The 20,299-nt window shown below is 39.8% G+C and overlaps 1 protein-coding gene across 1 annotated transcript in view; it reads right to left on the bottom strand.

Annotated features, from left to right (window-relative positions):
- LOC139767163 (long-chain specific acyl-CoA dehydrogenase, mitochondrial-like) overlaps window positions 1-17,546 on the bottom strand; it is a 36,050-nt gene extending 18,504 nt beyond the window's left edge. The window contains exons 1-4 of the mRNA XM_071696192.1: window positions 17,407-17,546; window positions 14,899-15,078; window positions 11,332-11,469; window positions 7,070-7,235 (exon numbers count right to left, since the gene is read on the bottom strand). Coding sequence (XP_071552293.1) covers window positions 7,070-7,235; window positions 11,332-11,469; window positions 14,899-15,078; window positions 17,407-17,516 — 594 coding nt within the window. The 5' untranslated portion in view covers window positions 17,517-17,546. The remainder of the gene's footprint in view (window positions 1-7,069; window positions 7,236-11,331; window positions 11,470-14,898; window positions 15,079-17,406) is intronic.
- Window positions 17,547-20,299: the final 2,753 nt, after the last annotated feature.

Raw genomic sequence — 20,299 nt, 5'->3', positions numbered from 1 at the left:
CGCGTTAGCGAGGTAGTGCAAGGAAACAGACAAAATGGCCCAACCCACCCACATACACATGTATATACATACACGTCCACACACGCAAATATACATACCTACACACCTCAATGTATACATATACATACACACACAGACATATACATATATACACATGTACACAATTCATACTGTGCCTTTATTCATTCCCATCGCCACCCTGCCACACATGATATAACAACCCCCCCCCCCCATGTGTGCAAGGTAGTGCTAGGAAAAGACAACAAAGGCCACATTCATTCACACTCAGTCTCTAGCTGTCATGTTAATAATGCACCGAAACCACAGCTCCCTTTCCACATCCAGGCCCCACAGAACTTTCCATGGTTCACCCCAGATGCTTCACATGCCCTGGTTCAATCCATTGACAGCATGTCGACCCTGGTAAACCACATCATCCAAATTCACTCCATTCCTTGCAAGCCTTTCACCCTCCTGCATGTTCAGGCCCCAATAACTCAAAATCTTTTTCACTTCATCCTTCCACCTCCAATTTGGTCTCCCACTCCTCCTCGTTCCCTCCATCTCTGACACATATATCCTCTTGGTCAATCTTTCCTCACTCATTCTCTCCATGTGACCAAATTATTACCACACATCTCTCTTACCCTATTATTACTTACTCGATCAAACCACCTCACACCACATATTGTCCTCAAACATCTCATTTCCATCACATCCACCCTCCTCCGCACAACTCTATCCATAGCCCACGCCTCGCAACCATATAACATTGTTGGAACCACTATTCCGTCAAACATACCCATTTTTGCTTTCTGAGATAATGTTCTCGACATCCACACATTCTTCAATGCTCCCAGAATTTTCGCCCCCTCCCCCACCCTATGATTTGCTTCTGCTTCCATGGTTCCATCTGCTGCCAAATACAATCCCAGATATCTAAAACACTTCACTTCCTCCAGTTTTTCTCCATTCAAACTTACCTCCCAATTGACTTGACCCTCAACCCTACTGTACCTAATAACCTTGCTCTTATTCACATTTACTCTCAGCTTTCTTCTTTCTCACACCTTACCAAACTCAGTCACCAGCTTCTGCAGTTTCTCACATGAATCAGCCACCAGCGCTGTATCATCAGCGAACAACAACTGACTCGCTTCCCAAGCTCTCTCATCCACAACAGACTGCATGCTTGCCCCTATTTCCAAAACTCTTGCATTTACCTCCCTAACAGCCCCATCCATAAACAAATCCAACAACCATGGAGACATCACACATCCCTGCCGCAAACCTACATTCACCAAGAACCAATCACCCTCCTCTACCCCCACACACACACATGTGTATATTACATACTTATATTACAAAATATCTCTACTGTGGTGTTATTGGACTCTACCTGCAAGCAGGTACATCACAAAAAAACTCCCCTTCGGTGATGCTGTATCTAATGAATGAGGAGGAGTACAGTCTAGTCGAGGTCCATCATTCCCTTGCTCCAGCTTTTAGTGCAATATCAAAGCTGCTGGAGCCTCAAACAGATCCTGAGGTTGTATAATCAATCATCCCTTCCGTCTGCATTCTAAACAGTAAAGCCTCAGTGCTCGCGGTCACTTTCAGTATTTTAGGTTCCTAATAGTTGTGAAAGATCATTGCACACTTTGTAGTTCAGCAATTTCTTGTCAAGAAAGGTGAAATAAGCACACAACTGTATTCCAGATGGAACGTTACAGTATTTTGAAAAGCATCTCTTTCTGAAGGTCTATAAAATTGTCTTCTATCTTTTTGGAAGCAGCATCTATTGCACAGCCTTATTACTTAAATATAATTTCATCAGCTATTATCACTGCTAAAGATGTGAGCAATCTCTACTATACAAAATTTGGTTTTGTCTTAGTTCCCACCAAAACAAACCTGATAAAACTTTCACCATTACAATGCATTTTATCATCAATGGCTCACTGGAAGACTTGACTGTTCTACAGAACTTGTGGACTGAAAGCAAATTCAAATTTGTCACAGCCTTGTTCACCAGTCACTCTATTGCTTTACCTCTATGAGTAAAAGTCTATTTCACTAATATACTGGGCACAAATTGAGAATGTGTTCGAGTCATGTTGCAAAGGCTGTGAGTATTTGATCCATCCTGTTAAATGGTGAATGCTATGTCAAGTAACAATGAAAAACAAATTATTCACATCCTAAAACCAAGTTGCTCTGGATTATGCAGAAGTGTTCCATACATTAGTCAACTTACGTGTAACCTGAACATTTTAATGACGTGATGTCAGCGTTACTGGTTAGTAATTCTTGGCAAATACTGACAATCTGATATTATGCCAGAGTCCTTCTCATGGTTGTTTAATACTCTTGATAGTGGTGTCTATAAAACAAACCATTAATGGCCACTGACTACTAATACCACTTGCTTGTACATACTTACATAAGTACTTTCTAACAAAGCCTGCATTCTCTATTACAAAGTCTCCTCCAGCACAACACATGCAAGCTTTTCCCCATTTTCATATACATCAAGAAATCCTTACCTCCAACTTTACCAGCACCCAACCTTGCATACTGAGCCCCTGGCATTATATGAAAGAATACAAAGGGATTCAAACAGCAACAGACTATTGGGTCATTGTGACTCTGTGAAAGTGAAAGATATCAAAAACTCCAAGAAGTTAGACATGATACAGATAATTTAAAGAGAACATGCAAACTGTCGATGTAGATAAGGAGGCATATGTAATGCAAGTCAAACACTTGAAGCGAAATATCTATGTAGACTATCTAATGTATCTAAAGTACTGCTTTCAACCATTCTAACTCATAAACAATGCCATATGTTAATCTTGAAGAAAAAACTTTGCCTAATTTGAGAAAAATGTTTCCCAAAGAGTTTGTATCAATTACTATGAATGAAATCAGGCAAATAAAGTCCTAAGTAGCTTGACAGATCAAGATTATCAAAGCCTTTGATAATTTTGAATACTTGTACTAAATCATCTCTAAACCTCCTCATTTCTCAGCTAAACAGATTCAAGTCATTTATTTAGTTCTCATAAGATTTGCTTCTAAGCCTAGGGATCATCGTAGCAGCTCAAAGCTGCACTACTTTCAGTAACAGGAAAATATAAACTTCTTTGTCGTGAGAAGTTCTTTGACAGGACTGTACTCCCAATGATACAGCCTTGTTAAAGGCTACTTTTCACACAAAGTGTAACCTTAAACAGGTGTAATCCTGTAATACCATACCCGAGACCTGATAACCAATATGTGGTCAAAGATATGGATGGCGATCTTGTCTGAAATGGAGAAACAGCAAATGTTATGGAGACATGACTGTAAACCATGATTTTTTTTTTTGTTACACTGTACACATGCTTTACATCCTCGATAAAAACTTTTCACCGCTTCTAACAACTTGCCACCCACACCATATATTCTTAATACCTTCCACAGAGCATCTCTATCACTATCAACTCTATCATATGCCTTCTCCAGATCCATAAATGCTACACACAAATCCATTTGTTTTTCTAAGTATTTCTCACATACATTCTTCAAAGCAAACACCTGATCCACACATCCTCTACCATTTCTGAAACCACACTGCTCTTCCCCAATCTGATGCTCTGTACATGCTTCACCATCTCAATCAGTACCCTCCCATATAATTTACCAGGAATACTTAACAAACTTATACCTCTGTAATTTCAGCACTCACTCTTATCCCCTTTGCCTTCGTACAATGGCACCATGCAAGCATTCCGCCAATTCTCAGGCACCTCACCATGAATCATACATACATTAAATAACCTTACCAACCAGTCAACAATACAGTCACCCCACTTTTTTATAAATTCCTCTGCAATACCATCCAAACCTGCTGCCTTGCCGGCTTTCATCTTCTGCAAAGCTTTTACTACCTCTTCTCTGTTTACCAAATCATTTTCCCTAACCCTCTCACTTTGCACACCACTTCGACCAAAACACCCTATATCTGCCACTCTATCATCAAACACATTCAACAAACCTTCAAAATACTCACTCCATCTCCTTCTCACATCACCACTACTTGTTATCACCTCCCCATTAGCCCCCTTCACTGAAGTTCCCATTTGTTCCCTTGTCTAACGCACTTTATTTACCTCCTTCCAAAACATCTTTTTATTCTCCCTAAAATTTAATGATACTCTCTCACCCCAACTCTCATTTGCCCTCTTTTTCACCTCTTGCACCTTTCTCTTGACCTGCCTCTTTCTTTTATACATCTCCCACTCATTTGCATCATTTCCCTGCAAAAATTGTCCAAATTCCTCTCTCTTCTCTTTCACCAATAATCTTACTTCTTCCCACCACTCACTACCCTTTCTAATCTGCCCACCTCCCACGCTTCTCATGCCACAAGAATCTTTTGCGCAAGCCATCACTGCTTCCCTAAATACATCCAATTCCTCCCCCACTCCCCTTACATCATTTGTTCTCACTTTTTTCCATTCTGTACTCAGTCTCTCCTGGTACTTCCTCACACAAATCTCCTTCCCAAGCTCACTTACTCTCACCACTCTCTTCACCCCAACATTCTCTCTTCCTTTCTGAAAACCTCTACAAATCTTCACCTTCGCCACCACCAGATAATGATCAGACATCCCTCCAGTTGCACATCTCAGTACATCAACATCCTAAAGTCTCTCTTTCACGCGCCTATCAATTAAAACGTAATCCATAAACGCTCTCTGGCCATGTCTCCTACTTACAAATTATACTTATGTATATCTCTCTTTTTAAACCAGGTATTCCCAATCACCAGTCCTTTTTCAGCAGACAAATCTACAAGCTCTTCACCATTTCCATTTATAACACTGAACACCCCATGTATACCAATTATTCCCTCAACTGCCACATTACTCACCTTTGCATTCAAATCACCCATCACTATAACCCAGTCTCGTGCATCAAAACCACTAACACACTCATTCAGCTGCTCCCAAAACACTTGCCTCTCATGATCTTTCTTCTCATGACCAGGTGCATATGCACCAATAATCACCCACCTCTCTCAATCAACTTTCAGTTTTACCCATATCAATCTAGAGTTTACTTTCTTACACTCTATCACATACTCCCACCACTCCTGTTTCAGTAGTGCTACTCCTTCCCTTGCTCTTGTCCTCTCACTAACCCCTGACTTTACTCCCAAGACATTCCAAAAACCACTTTTCCCCTTTACCCTTGAGCTTCGTTTCACTCAGAGCCAAAACATCCAGGTTCCTCTCCTCAAACATACTATCTCTCCTTTTTTCTCATCTTGGTTACATCCATACACATTTAGACACCCCAATCTGAGCCTTCGAGGAGGATGAGCACTCCCCACGTGACTCCTCTTCTCTTTCCCCTTTTAGAAAGTTAAAAATACAAGGAGGGGAGGGTTTCTAGCCCCCCGCTCCCGGCCCCTTTAGTCTCCTTCTACGACACGTGAGGAATGCATGGGAAGTATTCTTTCTCCCCTATCCCCAGGGATAATTTATTATCATTTATTAATATACTTTGCCGCTGTCTCCCACGTCAGCGAGGTAGCACAAGGAGACAGACGAAAGAATGGCTCAAACCACCCACATACACATGTATATACATACATGCCCACATATACATACCTATACATTTCAATGTGCACATACATATACATACAAAGACACATATATATATATACACATGTACGTATTCATACTTGCTGCCTTCATCCAACCTGTCGCCACCCCATCACACATGAAATGGCACCCCCCTCCCCCCGCACGAAGTAGCGCTAGGAAAAGAGAACAAGGGCCACATTCGTTCACACTCTGTATCTAGCTGTCATGTGTAATGCATCAAAACCACAGTTCCCTTTCCACATCCAGGCCCCATAAAACTTTCCATCGCTTACCCCAGATGCTTCACATGCCCTGGTTCAATCCATTCACAGCATGTCAATCCCGGTATACCACATCGTTCCAATTCACTCTATTCCTTGCACACCTTTCACCCTCCTGTATGCTCAGGCCCTGATAGCTCAAAATATTTTTCACTCCATCCTTCCACCTCCAATTTAGTCTCCTGCTTCTCCCTGTTCCCTCCACCTCTGACACTTATATCCTCTTTGTCAATCTTTCCTCACTTATTCTCTCCATATGTCCAAACCATTTCAAGACACCCTCTTCCACTCTCTCAATCACACTTTATTTCCGCTCATCTCTCTTACTCTTTCATTTCTTACTCAATCAGACCAGAAGAGGGTGTGTTGAAATGGTTTGGACATATGGAGAGAATGAAAGAGAAAAGATTGACAAAGAGGATATATGTGTCAGAGATGGAAGGAACATGGAGAAGCAAGAGATCAAATTAGAGGTGGAAGGATGGAGTGAAAAAGATTTTGAGTGATCGGGGCCTGAACATACAAAAGGGTGAGAGGCATGCAAGGAATAGAGTGAACTGGAACAGTGTGGTATACCAGGCTTGACATGATGTCAATGGAGTGAACCAAGGCATGTGAAGCATCTGGGGTATACCATGGAAAGGTCTATGGGGCCAGGATGTGGACTGGGAGCTGTGGTTTCAGTGCATTACACATGACAGCTAGAGACCAAGTGTAATGAATGGGGCCGTTTTTGTCCATTTTTCCAGGCGCTACCTTGCTGAAGCAGGGAGGTAGTGATGCCATTTCCTGAAAGAATTACCTCGAGCTATTTCTATGAAAGAGTCCTGATGTAAACCATGACCTTTCTCAAGATCATGCAGCTCAAAGCTGCACTACTTTCAGTAACAGGAAAATATAAACTTCTTTGTCGTGAGAAGTTCTTTGACAAGACTGTACTCCCAATGATACAGCCTTGTTAAAGGCTACTTTTCACACAAAGTGTAACCTTAAACAGGTGTAATCCTGTAATACCATACCCGAGACCTGATAACCAATATGTGGTCAAAGATATGGATGGCGATCTTGTCTGGAATGGAGAAAACAGCAAATGTTATGGAGACATGACTGTAAACCATGATTTTTTTTTTGTTACACTGTACACATGCTTTACCTGCCAGCACCAGGTTCAGTCATTGCAATTGCTCCTATTTTGTGTCCTGCAACCATATCTGGGATGTATTTTTCTATTTGTTCCTGTGTGCCATAACGGAAAATGTATGGCATAACAATGTGGGAATGCAGAGGAAATCCAGGTCCAGAACAGTTCACATACGATCTGAAATACATGGATACATTAACAGCACAATATGTACATGCTAAGCTGTTAATCTCAAATTCTGCTCAACAAACAAGAACCATGTAATTGCAATCAACTATACTGTTCACTGCAATGGAAAAAAAAAAAAAAAAATGGAAAGCATCTTTAATGTATTGTTTTTGTTCTTGATGGACATTTTCCCGAATTAGTGGGATACTGCCTGGAACAGATGAAGCTAAGCAGCATTCACTCTCATCCATTCTCTTGTTGTTGTTAGCAATGCTCCCAAACCACAGCCCCGAAAGCACAACCAGGCTCCATAGACTTTTCCATAGTTCCCCTTTATTTCAACGTAAACTATACACTGCTTATGGGATTTGTTTGTTGTAATATGACCTATAACTACTTAAATGAATCCATCCAACTCTTCCTTCATACTGTTATCTATGTCATCATAATGTTTTTAATAATCTCAATCTGCCACACACAGTACATGGTCAAACCATTTTGCACCTTTATTCAAATGCTTTTCTGATATCCAAAATTTGTTCATTCTTTAATTTTCCTAATGACAACCAAGATTTTTTTCATTCTTTGAACAACGTCAATCCCATAACTTTCTTATTTACTGCAAGTGATTTCATACTATACATACATAATTCATCAACTTTGACTTATTCACTGTATCTACATGTTTTTTTAAATGTTTATATCATTTAGAATTGCAGCAAATGGAACCATTAAGGGTCAGGGAGGGGGCAAAGTTCTGGGAGTGAAGAATGTGTGGAAAGAGAGAGCATTATCTCGGAAAGCAAAAATGGGAATGTTTGAAGGATTAGTAGTTCCAACAATAATACATGGCTGCAAGGCACCCTTTTGTGCAGAGAAGGGTGGATGCGTTGGAAATGAAATATTTGAGGACAGTATGTTGTGTCAGGTAGTTTGATTGATTAGGCAATGAAAGGGTAAGAGATGCGAGGTAATAAAAAGAGGGTGGTTGAGAGATCACAAGAGGGTTTGTTGAAATGGTTTGGATGTGGATAGAATGAGTGAGGAAAGACTGACAAAAAGGATATAGGTGTCAAAGATGGACGGAACAAGAAGTGGGAGACCAAACTGAGGTGGAAGGATGGAGTGAGATGATTTTGAGTGATCAGGGCCTGAAAATACAGGAGGGCGAGAGGCATGCAAGAAACAGAGTGAATTGGAACGATATGGTATAGCGTGGTTGACGAGCTGTCAATGGACTGAACCAGGGCATGTGAAACATTTGGGGTAAACCATGGAAAGGTCTGTGGGGCCTGGATGGGGAGCCTTGGTTTTAGTGCATTATGCATGACATGTATAATGCACCAAAACCACAGCTTCCTTTCCACATCCAAGCCCCACAAAGCTTTCCATGCTTTACCCCAAACGCTTCACATGCCCCGATTCAATCCATTGACAGCACGTCAAACCCGGTATACCACATCATTCCAATTCACTCTATTCCTTGCCCGCCTTTCACCCTCCTGCATGTTCAGGCCCCGATCACTCAAAATCTTTTCACTCCATCTTTCCACCTCCAATTTGGTCTTCCACTTCTCCTCGTTCCCTCCACCCGACACATATATCCTCTTGGTCAATCTTTCCTCACTCATTCTCTCCATGTGACCAAACCATTTCAAAACACCCTCTTCTGCTCCCTCAACCACACTCTTTTCATTACCACACATCTCTCTTACCCTTGCATTACTTACTCGATCAAACCACCTCACACCACATACTGTCCTCAAGCATCTCATTTCCAGCACATCCACCTTCCTCTGCACATCTCTACCTATAGCCCATGCATCGCAACCATATAACATTGTTGGAACCACTATTCCTTCAAACATACCCCTTTTTGCTTTTCGAGATAATGTTCTCGACTTCCACACATTTTTCAACATTCCCAGAACTTTTGCCCCCTCCCCCACCCTATGACTCACTTCCACTTCCATGGTTCCATCCGCTGCCAAATACACTCCCAGATATCTAAAACACTTTACTTCCTCCAGTTTTTCTCCATTCAAACTTACCTCCCAATTCACTTGTCCCTCATCCCTACTGTACATAATAACCTTGCTCTTATTCATATTTATTCTCAGCTTTCTTCTTTCACACACTTTACCAAACTCAGTCACCAGCTTCTGCAGTTTCTCACATGAATCAGCCACCAGCGCTGTATCATCAGCAAACAACCGACTTGCTTCCCAAGCTCTCTCATCCACAACAGACTGCATACTTGCCCCTCTTTCCAAAACTCTTGCATTCACCTCTCTAACAACCCCATCCATAAACAAATTAAACAACCATGGAGACATCATGCACCCCTGCCACAAACCTACATTTACTAAGAACCAATCACTTTCCTCTCTTCCTACTCGTACACATGCTTTACATCCTCGATAAAAATGTTTCAATGCATCTAACAACTTGCCTCCCACACAATACATTCTTAATACCTTCCACAGACCATCTCTATCAACTCTATCATATGCCTTCTCCAGATCCATAAATACAACATACAAATCCATTTGCTTTTCTAAGTATTTCTCACATACATTCTTCAAAGCAAACACCTGATCCACACATCCTCTACCACTTCTGAAACCACACTGCTCTTCCCCAATCTGATGCTCTGTACATGCCTTCACCCTCTCAATCAATACCCTCCCATATAATTTACCAGGAATACTCAACAAACTTACACCTCTGTAATTTGAGCACTCACTTTTATCCCCTTTGCCTTTGTACAATGGCACTATGCACGCATTCCGCCAATCCTCAGGCACCTCACCATGAGTCATACATACATCAAATAACCTTACCAACCAGTCAACAATACAGTCACCCCCTTTTTTAATAAATTCCACTGCAATACCATCCAAACCTGCTGCCTTGCCGGCTTTCATCTTCCGCAAAGCTTTTACTACCTCTTCTCTGTTTACCAAATCATTTTCCCTAACCCTCTCACTTTGCACACCACCTCGACCAAAACACCCTATATCTGCCACTCTATCATCAAACACATTCAACAAACCTTCAAAATACTCACTCCATCTCCTTCTCACATCACCACTACTTGTTATCACCTCCCCATTTGCGCCCTTCACTGAAGTTCCCATTTGCTCCCTTGTCTTACGCACTTTATTTACCTCCTTCCAGAACATCTTTTTATTCTCCCTAAAATTTAATGATACTCTCTCACCCCAACTCTCATTTGCCCTTTTTTTCACCTCTTGCACCTTTCTCTTGACCTCCTGTCTCTTTCTTTTATACATCTCCCACTCAATTGCATTTTTTCCCTGCAAAAATTGTCCAATTGGCATAAACTAAATCTGTGTTCAAAAGCAAGTCTGAATACAGATGTGCTGACTGTGTTTAACACACAAGCACAAACTAGAAAGTTAAAATGATTAGTATTATCAAATTTCATTTCTTAAGAGCCCTGAAGGCTGAGAGACCTTTTCTAGTCATCCTGAGGCTTTAATCAACTGCTCTGATTTGGTCACTGCCCAAAAGCATGGGAACTTGGGTAATCACCCGAATGGTCACAAGTACGGATGATTGGTTATCTAGCAGCCCAGAAATGAGGATGCATTGGTCATAAGTGTACCTCTTGCAGCACTCAGACAAGATATGAAGTCTCAAGAAACAGATCAAGCATAAAAGTGGGGCTTTTCGTTGCTGTTGTTGTTATTATTGCTGATACTTCTGGGATGGAAAATCATCAAACTTGCAACTTGAAAATCCTTTAGTTCATTTTGTGATTTGATGTTTACCAAAGAAGACATCATAAAAACCCAAATCACTATCATTCATAGCTAATTAACTGGTTTTAAAACATTACAATCTATTTGAATGTCCATGCTGGTACCCTTTACTACAGGTGTTAGAGTGACAGCACCTTGAGCAAAAAAAAGGATCAGAAAATCTAAAGTGGATGGTCCTTAAAAAATTCAGCTGTTTATGTATCAGTTATAAGCAAAAGAATTATAACAACTTTAGCAATTTTCTTTAATTCACAAAAGTCATATTACAAGTACTTAAAATCTTATCTTGTTTCTTAAAAAAGAACAGACACACTTACTGTTCTTCCATAATAACTGAAGCATCTTTGAAGTCACCTCCAATGCCACCTAATTCAGCTGGCGTATCTGTACCCAAAAGACCATTTTCACCTGCTTTAAGCCAACATTCACGGGAGATCTGTCCATCTTTTTCCCACCTATGAGGATTAAAAATGAATGTAAATATAATTACAAAAACATATAAAAAAAAAATGGATCAAATCTTAAAAAAAAATTTTGTATCACTTATTCAAAATATGGGTGAAGTATGAAAAATCAATTCTCTGCCAGAGACAGAGCCATATAAGCATAAGGGACCAACCACTGACAAGGGAATTAAAATTCCATTGCACCCTCTAAAATAAGGTATATATGCCGAGATTGTACCCCTTTTGATCACCATATAATAACTATGAGGCTGACAAATGCTTATTCAGTGAGACCCAACAACCATAAAGAGATCAGCTTGTGACAATCTCCAGCCACCAACCCTTGCCACCCATTACAGTTTGTGTCTTAGGCCAATTACTGTCAGCCAACAAGAAACAGCTTTACAAAACTGAGGGCCCTACCTATGGTAAACTACCTATGGTAGAGAAATGTCATTCATACTTCAAAATAAACATTTCTCACCTTTGGACAAAGCCCTCCAAGCATTAAACATTGGAGAACACACCTTGAAAAAAAGGATGGACTTGCATAGTCAGAATTCTTAGCTACACTAGGGCCTTAACTCTGCATCATCTTCTATATGGTTCATGCTCTGGGCCAAGCAAGAGAGGTCAATCAAACCTCAGAAGAGGAACTTTCTAATAAAGATGTTTGTCACATGCCAAAGACCACTCTTTATAATGTCAAACAATAAGCCACTTTCCTTACATTATGGATTCTAGCTGAAGGCCCTCACTGGAACTGACTGATTATTAGAATCATCAGCCACAGCAACAACAAACTGAAAGTAATAATAGGTAGAAGCTGGTTGGCAGCCAATGACCAGGGAAGCGTGCTATAATACCAATACTACCCACCCGAGTATTGGGAGGGTTAGTGATGGCTATGTAGTGAGCCAGCATTTCAGTGGTTGTCAAGCTGCACTCCTCTGACTCAAGTGGATGTCTTTCCTTTTTGCCTCACCCATACATGGACTACTAGCATTCTGTTCACAAACATACAATATCTACTTGTCACAAATCTGACAACACTTAACACAAACATCTCATTCCTTGTAACTCTAGATCCTCCTTTGGTGAGCACTATCCACTACCCCTACCTTCTGGCAATATGGTAGTAGCAGTAGATGAAAGTAGGAGCATTAAGTAAAAGTAGTTGGTATGACAATTAAACAGGAGCATTAGGCAGTATTAGTAGGTTGGAACTTGAGGCAGAAGCATTAGGTAAAAGTAGTCAGCAGGAACACAGGCAAGAGCCCTTGGAAACACTGTCAAAGGCCTGTGAAGGAAGAGACACTGAAGGCTAAGAAGAGGTACTGAAGTTCATTAGTTAAGGAAGCTCTCTTGCCATGGGCAAGGGGAGTTCCAGAAGGAAGTGGCATGAGAATTATAGGCAGATAAAGAGATCATCAACAAAGGCTGTCAACTTCTTGACCCAACCAGAAATGTTCATTAACAATAAAGCTTTTAAGAGCTTCAAATAAATATCTTCCTGTAGTTTTCTGTGGCAATTAAACAGTCTTGACTGGAAACAAACCTTGAAGTTCCAAAAGATTAATTTTCAAGACTATATTACAATACTGAACATCCATATTTTCAATTTCTTTTTTTTTGGATTATTTGTTTCCTGTAAAGGGTATCTTTCCAATATCCTATATGTATCTAAACTCTGCATTATCAACAAACCTTCCCAATCCTAAAACTTGAAAGGACTGTTTTCTTAAGACAATGCAACCATATTCCCTGTAAAGATAAAAAATTATAATATCAAAGGCCTTTGAAACCTACATTTAAGCAGGAACTACTGATTTCCTTTGATAAAGTGATCTAAACAATGCATTCAAAAGAGTTTGAAACTGTCAAATAAAAGAGATGAACCCCCTGCAAAGGATTCTTGCAAGATGATATTGTTACTGGCTTCATTTTTGTCATAACTTTAAATTCAATCATACCATTCCTCTAATTCACTGAGAAAGGCCTCAAATGATTTTAGAACAAGCTTGTATTGTATTTGAGAGGAAGGGTGAATATCAAGCAGATCATTTGTTAGATGTTCTCCACAATTTCTTCTATACAAAGATTCCAAAACAAAGGGTTTCAGTGCTGGAAAATTAGTTTTGTGGTTATCTTCTCTGCAACACTGAGGAATCTCAGGTTAGAGTGGCAGTGGGGAGTATCAATATTTTTCCAAACTTAACTGCCTTCACAAGGCAATATTTGGAAAAAGGAATTACACTCTGAAACATATCAAGTCTTCAGCTCCCAAGTACTGTATTATGTACCAAGAACAAAGAGCATCATCCACAACAAAGCCTTACAGACTAATGTACGGTTTGCCTCGAGTATTTCAGATGTCTTGATTCAACACAATGAAAGCCTCTCAACCTAATGAACATTCAGGCTCTGATACCCAAGAGCCTCCTGTACTCTATCCTATAACCTCCTCCTCAATCCTACTGCTTTGTCAGCCTTTCTTCAAACATCCTTTCCATCTCAATGCACCTTGATCAGCTCTCACTTGGACTAAAATCATTGCCACATCTCTCAAATGATATTTTCAAACAATCATATTTTTGCTATATTTTGACTATCAGCTTTTAATTTCAAGTACATAAACCTTCATAGTTTATTTTCCATTCAAGACCCAAATCTATACAATAACAGGATTACTATACTTTTAGTAATCTTTACTCTTAGAAATACATTTCCTGTACTTTCCTGAAGTTAATATGACAGGTGTCCAGAGAAGCACTTACGTTGCTTGCACAATTACACAGCATAAAATAAGACCACTGACAGTAACATTTGCAAAATATCAAAATTCTTCTCCATGACCACAAGTGGAATTTTCTTTTCAAGTTACGAGCCAGGCTAAGTTCTAGGAGAAACCTTTTTATGATGGGTGAAATCCATAGTTGACTTAAAGGTCTTGAGCCATCTTATTTCTCAAAAGTAGCGGCAAAAATTTCACAAGTATTCTTTAAATTGTTCAAGGTATGACCAACATCCAGTTGCAAGTTCAAATGAAACTCCCAACAATGAAATGAAAGATGACAGTGATCACTCTGCTATGCTATGGAGCTAACACAAAAACAATGTGCATCTCAGGCTGTATATATATACACGTACTGTAACTATGCAAACTTGAAAATTCATACAGATATACATCTGTACTTGCATGATCTACCTTTACTATATGATTCACGCATGAATCGTGCTTGCATGATTAATCTTCACTCTATGTTTCACATATGATCTGTACTTGCATGATATATCTTTACTTTATGTTTGTGTGCTGTGTGTTTCTGGATAACTTCTAAGACTTGTCTTTAGGGGCACGAATGTGCTCCCCAACATTGTCTATTTCTGCTGACAGACCAAAGTTTTTTCAGGCAAGAATTCATCAATTCAACTCACTGTGCATGGTATGGTAACACCTCTTCATTGAAGAACTTCCTTACAGATTTGCGAAAGATGTCATGATCTTCATTGAAGATGGAGCGAGTTCCAATGTCCATCATTGTGGGTGCCTGAGCAGTTGAAGGACGAAACGGGATGGCCTCTTCCTGAGGCTCTGTAGATGGCTCTCCATCACGCCTATTAAGAAAAAATAAAAAGTTTCAATTCAAAGATACTTATTAACAGCAGTGGCTGACAAAATACAGCATGACTGCAGATGCCGCTACAGAAAAAATACAGCATTAACAAGAATAAAAATTTTCAAATGTAAGAAAAAACTGAATGGTAGTCTCTATGCTCAGGCTAAATTACCATGGTAAATGCTCCAAAACTCAATATCAAATATTATAATTAAAAATGTCCCAATATTCTAGTAATCTGTTGCTCTTTACATTCAACTTGCTAAACTTTTCATTGGTGTACCAAAATTTACTAGAAAGCTATTGACACAAGTCCCCGTCAGAGGCTTAGAAGAAAAAGGAGGGTCGTGGGGGGTTACGGGCTGGATCTATCCGATATATTTTAGGGGCTAAGCAAGAAACAAATCCAGAGTACCAAGCAAATGGTGCCAGATGTTACCACAGTAAGGTGCCATGCGATACTTATTTGCATTTTATGGGGGTTGAGTTTTCCATCCTTGTTGCCATCTTAATGTTTGTGTGTGCCATGTCCTTGGTTCAGTGTATATATGCACACCCACCCTAGCTTATACCAGGTACCCAAAATTAATGCATACACACAATGTGATCTGGTGTAGACAAATCTAATGGCGTATGCACACCTACTTTTCCATCAATTTATCAGCATTTTCCCTGATATACATAACCTTAATGCTATTACCTTATTCAATACTGTTCAATAAAGATGTTAAAATTTTGTTCTAAATCTGTTAATGAAGGCTTTAAGTACTACACAAGTACTGAAGAGCAAAATAATATCTAAAACCAACAGCAATGTTGACCTAAATAGTAAACACCAAACAGTAAACTATGTAAGTAAGTGCCCATTTAGAACCATTTTGGACATGCAATTTAAAGTGTTCCTGCACTTTTAGAAGTTTCTTGAGGTAACATAATAATACAGCTCGACAAGGGAAGCATAACTTGGTAAACAATTTACTGCAAGGTTTTATTGCTGGCAGATCTTGTCCCATCAATTTGGCAGTTTTTCACAAATGTTTAAGACAATGATAAAAAGTATGACATTTATGTCAACTTCATATTCTAGTTTAAAATCATTATTGTGAGTTCTTTCTGATGTGGTTCAGAAAGAACTCACAATAATGATTTTAAACTGACAAATAAAATGATGGAAAACAAAGGTTTGGAACTATATAGAACTTAAGTGGAATCCATTGCCTAATAGATTAGTAAATGTAAAAAACTATAAAGTTTTAGGCCATAATTTGATGTTATTACGGTGATAGTGGGCGGGTATAAACAGCTGCTGCCTAGCATGGGCAAACAGGTATATTGCCATTCCCTTCCAATAATCATGACGTAATCATTAAATTCCCCAACACTAAGCTAGCATTGTACAATGCCATTATATTGAAAACTAATAGAATATTAAGACTAAAATGAACTTTTAAACTAAAAATAATTCAAAAGGTACAAATTAACTTCTTGTGGAAGGTGAGTTCTGATGATTTCTCATCGTTTTTCCTTTTTTCCTATTCAACCCAACGTTTTCCCTCATCTTCAGATCTCCCTACCCCCTAACCTCAGTGGTTGACTGTGTATTTAAATCATGCCTCTCTACCCTGCAAGTACAATATCTTCACATCGGCAGGTAGGAATTTCAATAATGTTCAAGATCGCCACATTTTTAATACAGGTATGTTTACAACCCAAACAAGTTGTAGAATTGGTTATATATATATATAATATATACACAGATACTTTTCTTATAATCACCGATATCTCAAGTTAACAAACGAATACTTGGGGGGAGATATTTAAATTCATACACATTTCCTAACTTGTGGGGTGTTATTTGTAAACGAAAAATAATAAGTACAAGGTTCACTGGGTTCATCTGCATAATGTTATAACCTCCTTTTCCATTTGGTGCGCGAACGCGAAAGTAAATGCGCAAAATGTGGAAAATGATTGGTTATTAGTCAATTTACGTCAGTAAATACAAATACAATGCTTCCAAAGCGCAAAACGTAATGTATTTATGATGAACTTGTTTGTGATGATATGTGAAGGTCAGGCTAATGGAAAGCAACCACAAGACTTACAAACTTTGGTCAAACTTTGGTTACTTCCACATAGAAGAGCTTCCCAAGCATTATAATGTCAATGATCTTAATAAATAATCCCATCCAGGGTTCGAACCCTGCAAGCATATACTTAAAGTTCTACATGAATGGTTATCTCGTAGTACATGATTCGCCTCAAATACATGCGTCCCTACAATCGCTTGTGGCACTATGTAATCTGGTAAGTTGTGAGTTCTTACTTTTCTGAGGTGCCCAGACACCTGACCCCTGCAGATGTACTCCTATATAATAATGAGCGACCAAGCAGGTGACGAGCAAGATGGCCGGAGGACCTGCAGGTGTAACTCATCGCGACGGCTGCCGGGGGGTAACTGTCCAACAATGTTGCCAACTCAAATTTTCGGATGGCGCTAGATTCACTAGCAAAAAGCGCTAAACTTACTAGAATGACAGCGAAAACAATGCTCTTCAAATTATTTCTGTTCTTTGTCGTGCCAGATTATTAATAACAGGTACGAGTGACTGCTTCAACACTAAAGCACTCACCATTATTCCAGATCTGCTAATTCCCAATCCACAATCTCTTGGTCCTCGGTGTGCTGGGGTTGTGGTGTTGTGTGTGGTTTTGCTGGTTGCGGTTGTGATGGCTTGTATGCTTTCAATGATCCAATGTTTTTTATAACTTCCTGAGGCAGTTTATAATCATAACAAGTTTCTATTTCTTCTTAGTTCATGCTTGATAGTTAGTACTGCATTTAAGCTTTTGATACTCAGTCTATTTCGAAGCTTCACGATGTTCATATGACTGAAGCATTACACCAGTGTTGCGTCGTCAGCACAGTCAGGGCCAATTCAGTGAGGTCACTGAAAGGATTTTCTCTTATTGCATCCCTGTGTAACGAGGTTATTGCATCCCTATGTAACGAGGTTATTGCATCCCTATGTAACGAGGTTATTGCATCCCTATGTAACGAGGTTATTTCAGCCAAGGGCACTAGGGTGCCAGTGTTCTGTTTCCACAATACATGATGAAGCTTCCTCCACTGTGTGTGAGAATTTCCTCGTTATCAGGAAATATCTTTGTTAATTCCAGCATTCTAGGCTTTATGGGTTGCAGCCATTGCCCTGCACTCAGTGATGACATTAACTGTAACACTTGGACATTGTCTAACCAACGTTGACGAAGCTGTATCACCAACTCCACAAGCAATTATATACATCTGCCAATATTCTTTTCATCAGGAAACTTTCATTGTGCCATCTTCTCAAACTCGTACCCCAAGTACGAGTGTGGGCCTAAGTAGTTCTCTACTCAATCTTCCTTTATTTTCCTCCCTGAGTTGAGGACCTTAGAAATTATAGAAACAACAAGTTGAATAAGGTCATTTAGCAGTTTGGTTGGGTCCTGTTCCTCCACTTCCAATTTCTCATTTAAAAGCTGAATTTCTTCAAGAATATGGTTCAGGAAGACATAGTTTTTCTCGTCACAAAACATGTCATAGAGGATCTGAGCTATGTAACACCTTTCACCATTTCTTGTCATTTCAAAGCAAGTCTTAAGTTCAACTCATTGCTGCAGTACCCTGAAAATTGCTGATTCATTTGACAGCCATCGAGTCTGGCTTAGCTGTATTAATTTCAGTGGAGCTTGACCATCAGTAATCAAAGATCTTGTACCTTGCTAGGCGAATGGCAGAGTGGGAGAACCAATTACAGGTCTCTGATCATAAAATGGCAGAGTGGGAGAACCAATTACAGGTCTCTCTGATCATAAAATGGTAGAGTGGGAGAACCAATTACAGGTCTCTCTGATCATAAAAGCCAAGTTCCTAAGGAGAATGACACACACACACACACACACACACACACACACACACACACATTTGATCAGGATCAGACGAGGAAGTTGTAACTTGAGTTTAGCATCAAACACTCCACTGTTGTTAACGCCTCTCATCACACAAACATCAAACACTCCACTGTTGTTAACGCCTCTCATCACACAAACATCAAACACTCCACTGTTGTTAACGCTTCTCATCACACAAACATCAAACACTCCACTGTTGTTAACGCCTTTCATCACACAAACATCAAACACTCCATTGTTGTTAACGCTTCTCATCACACAAACATCAAACACTCCACTGTTGTTAACGCCTCTCATCACACAAACATCAAACACTCCACTGTTGTTAACGCCTTTCATCACACAAACATCAAACACTCCACTGTTGTTAACGCCTTTCATCACACAAACATCAAACACTCCACTGTTGTTAACGCTTCTCATCACACAAACATCAAACACTCCACTGTTGTTAACGCCTTTCATCACACAAACATCAAACACTCCACTGTTGTTAACGCTTCTCATCACACAAACATCAAACACTCCACTGTTGTTAACGCCTTTCATCACACAAACATCAAACACTCCACTGTTGTTAACGCCTTTCATCACACAAACATCAAACACTCCACTGTTGTTAACGCTTCTCATCACACAAACATCAAACACTCCACTGTTGTTAACGCCTTTCATCACACAAACATCAAACACTCCACTGTTGTTAACGCCTCTCATCACACAAACATCAAACACTCCACTGTTGTTAACGCCTCTCATCACACAAACATCAAACACTCCACTGTTGTTAACGCCTCTCATCACACAAACATCAAACACTCCACTGTTGTTAACGCCTCTCATCACACAAACATCAAACACTCCACTGTTGTTAACGCCTTTCATCACACAAACATCAAACACTCCACTGTTGTTAACGCCTCTCATCACACAAACATCAAACACTCCACTGTTGTTAACGCTTCTCATCACACAAACATCAAACACTCCACTGTTGTTAACGCCTTTCATCACACAAACATCAAACACTCCACTGTTGTTAACGCCTCTCATCACACAAACATTGTTGGTGTAGATCTTTAAAAAACGCTAGATCTAGCGCCAAAAGCGACAAGTTGGCAACTCTGGACTGCACACAGTTAAGAAGGGGCTGCGGTTGCCTCTAACATGGCGTTGTGATTTACGTAGTATTAGGATAGATTTTGACTTAAAATCTAACCAATTGCACGTAACACCTTTAACCAAGACAAAAAAGGGGGAAC

The sequence above is a fragment of the Panulirus ornatus genome, chromosome 59, assembly GCF_036320965.1.
Source record: "Panulirus ornatus isolate Po-2019 chromosome 59, ASM3632096v1, whole genome shotgun sequence".
NCBI lineage: Eukaryota > Metazoa > Arthropoda > Malacostraca > Decapoda > Palinuridae > Panulirus > Panulirus ornatus.
This window is presented reverse-complemented; position numbering and strand designations above follow the sequence as displayed.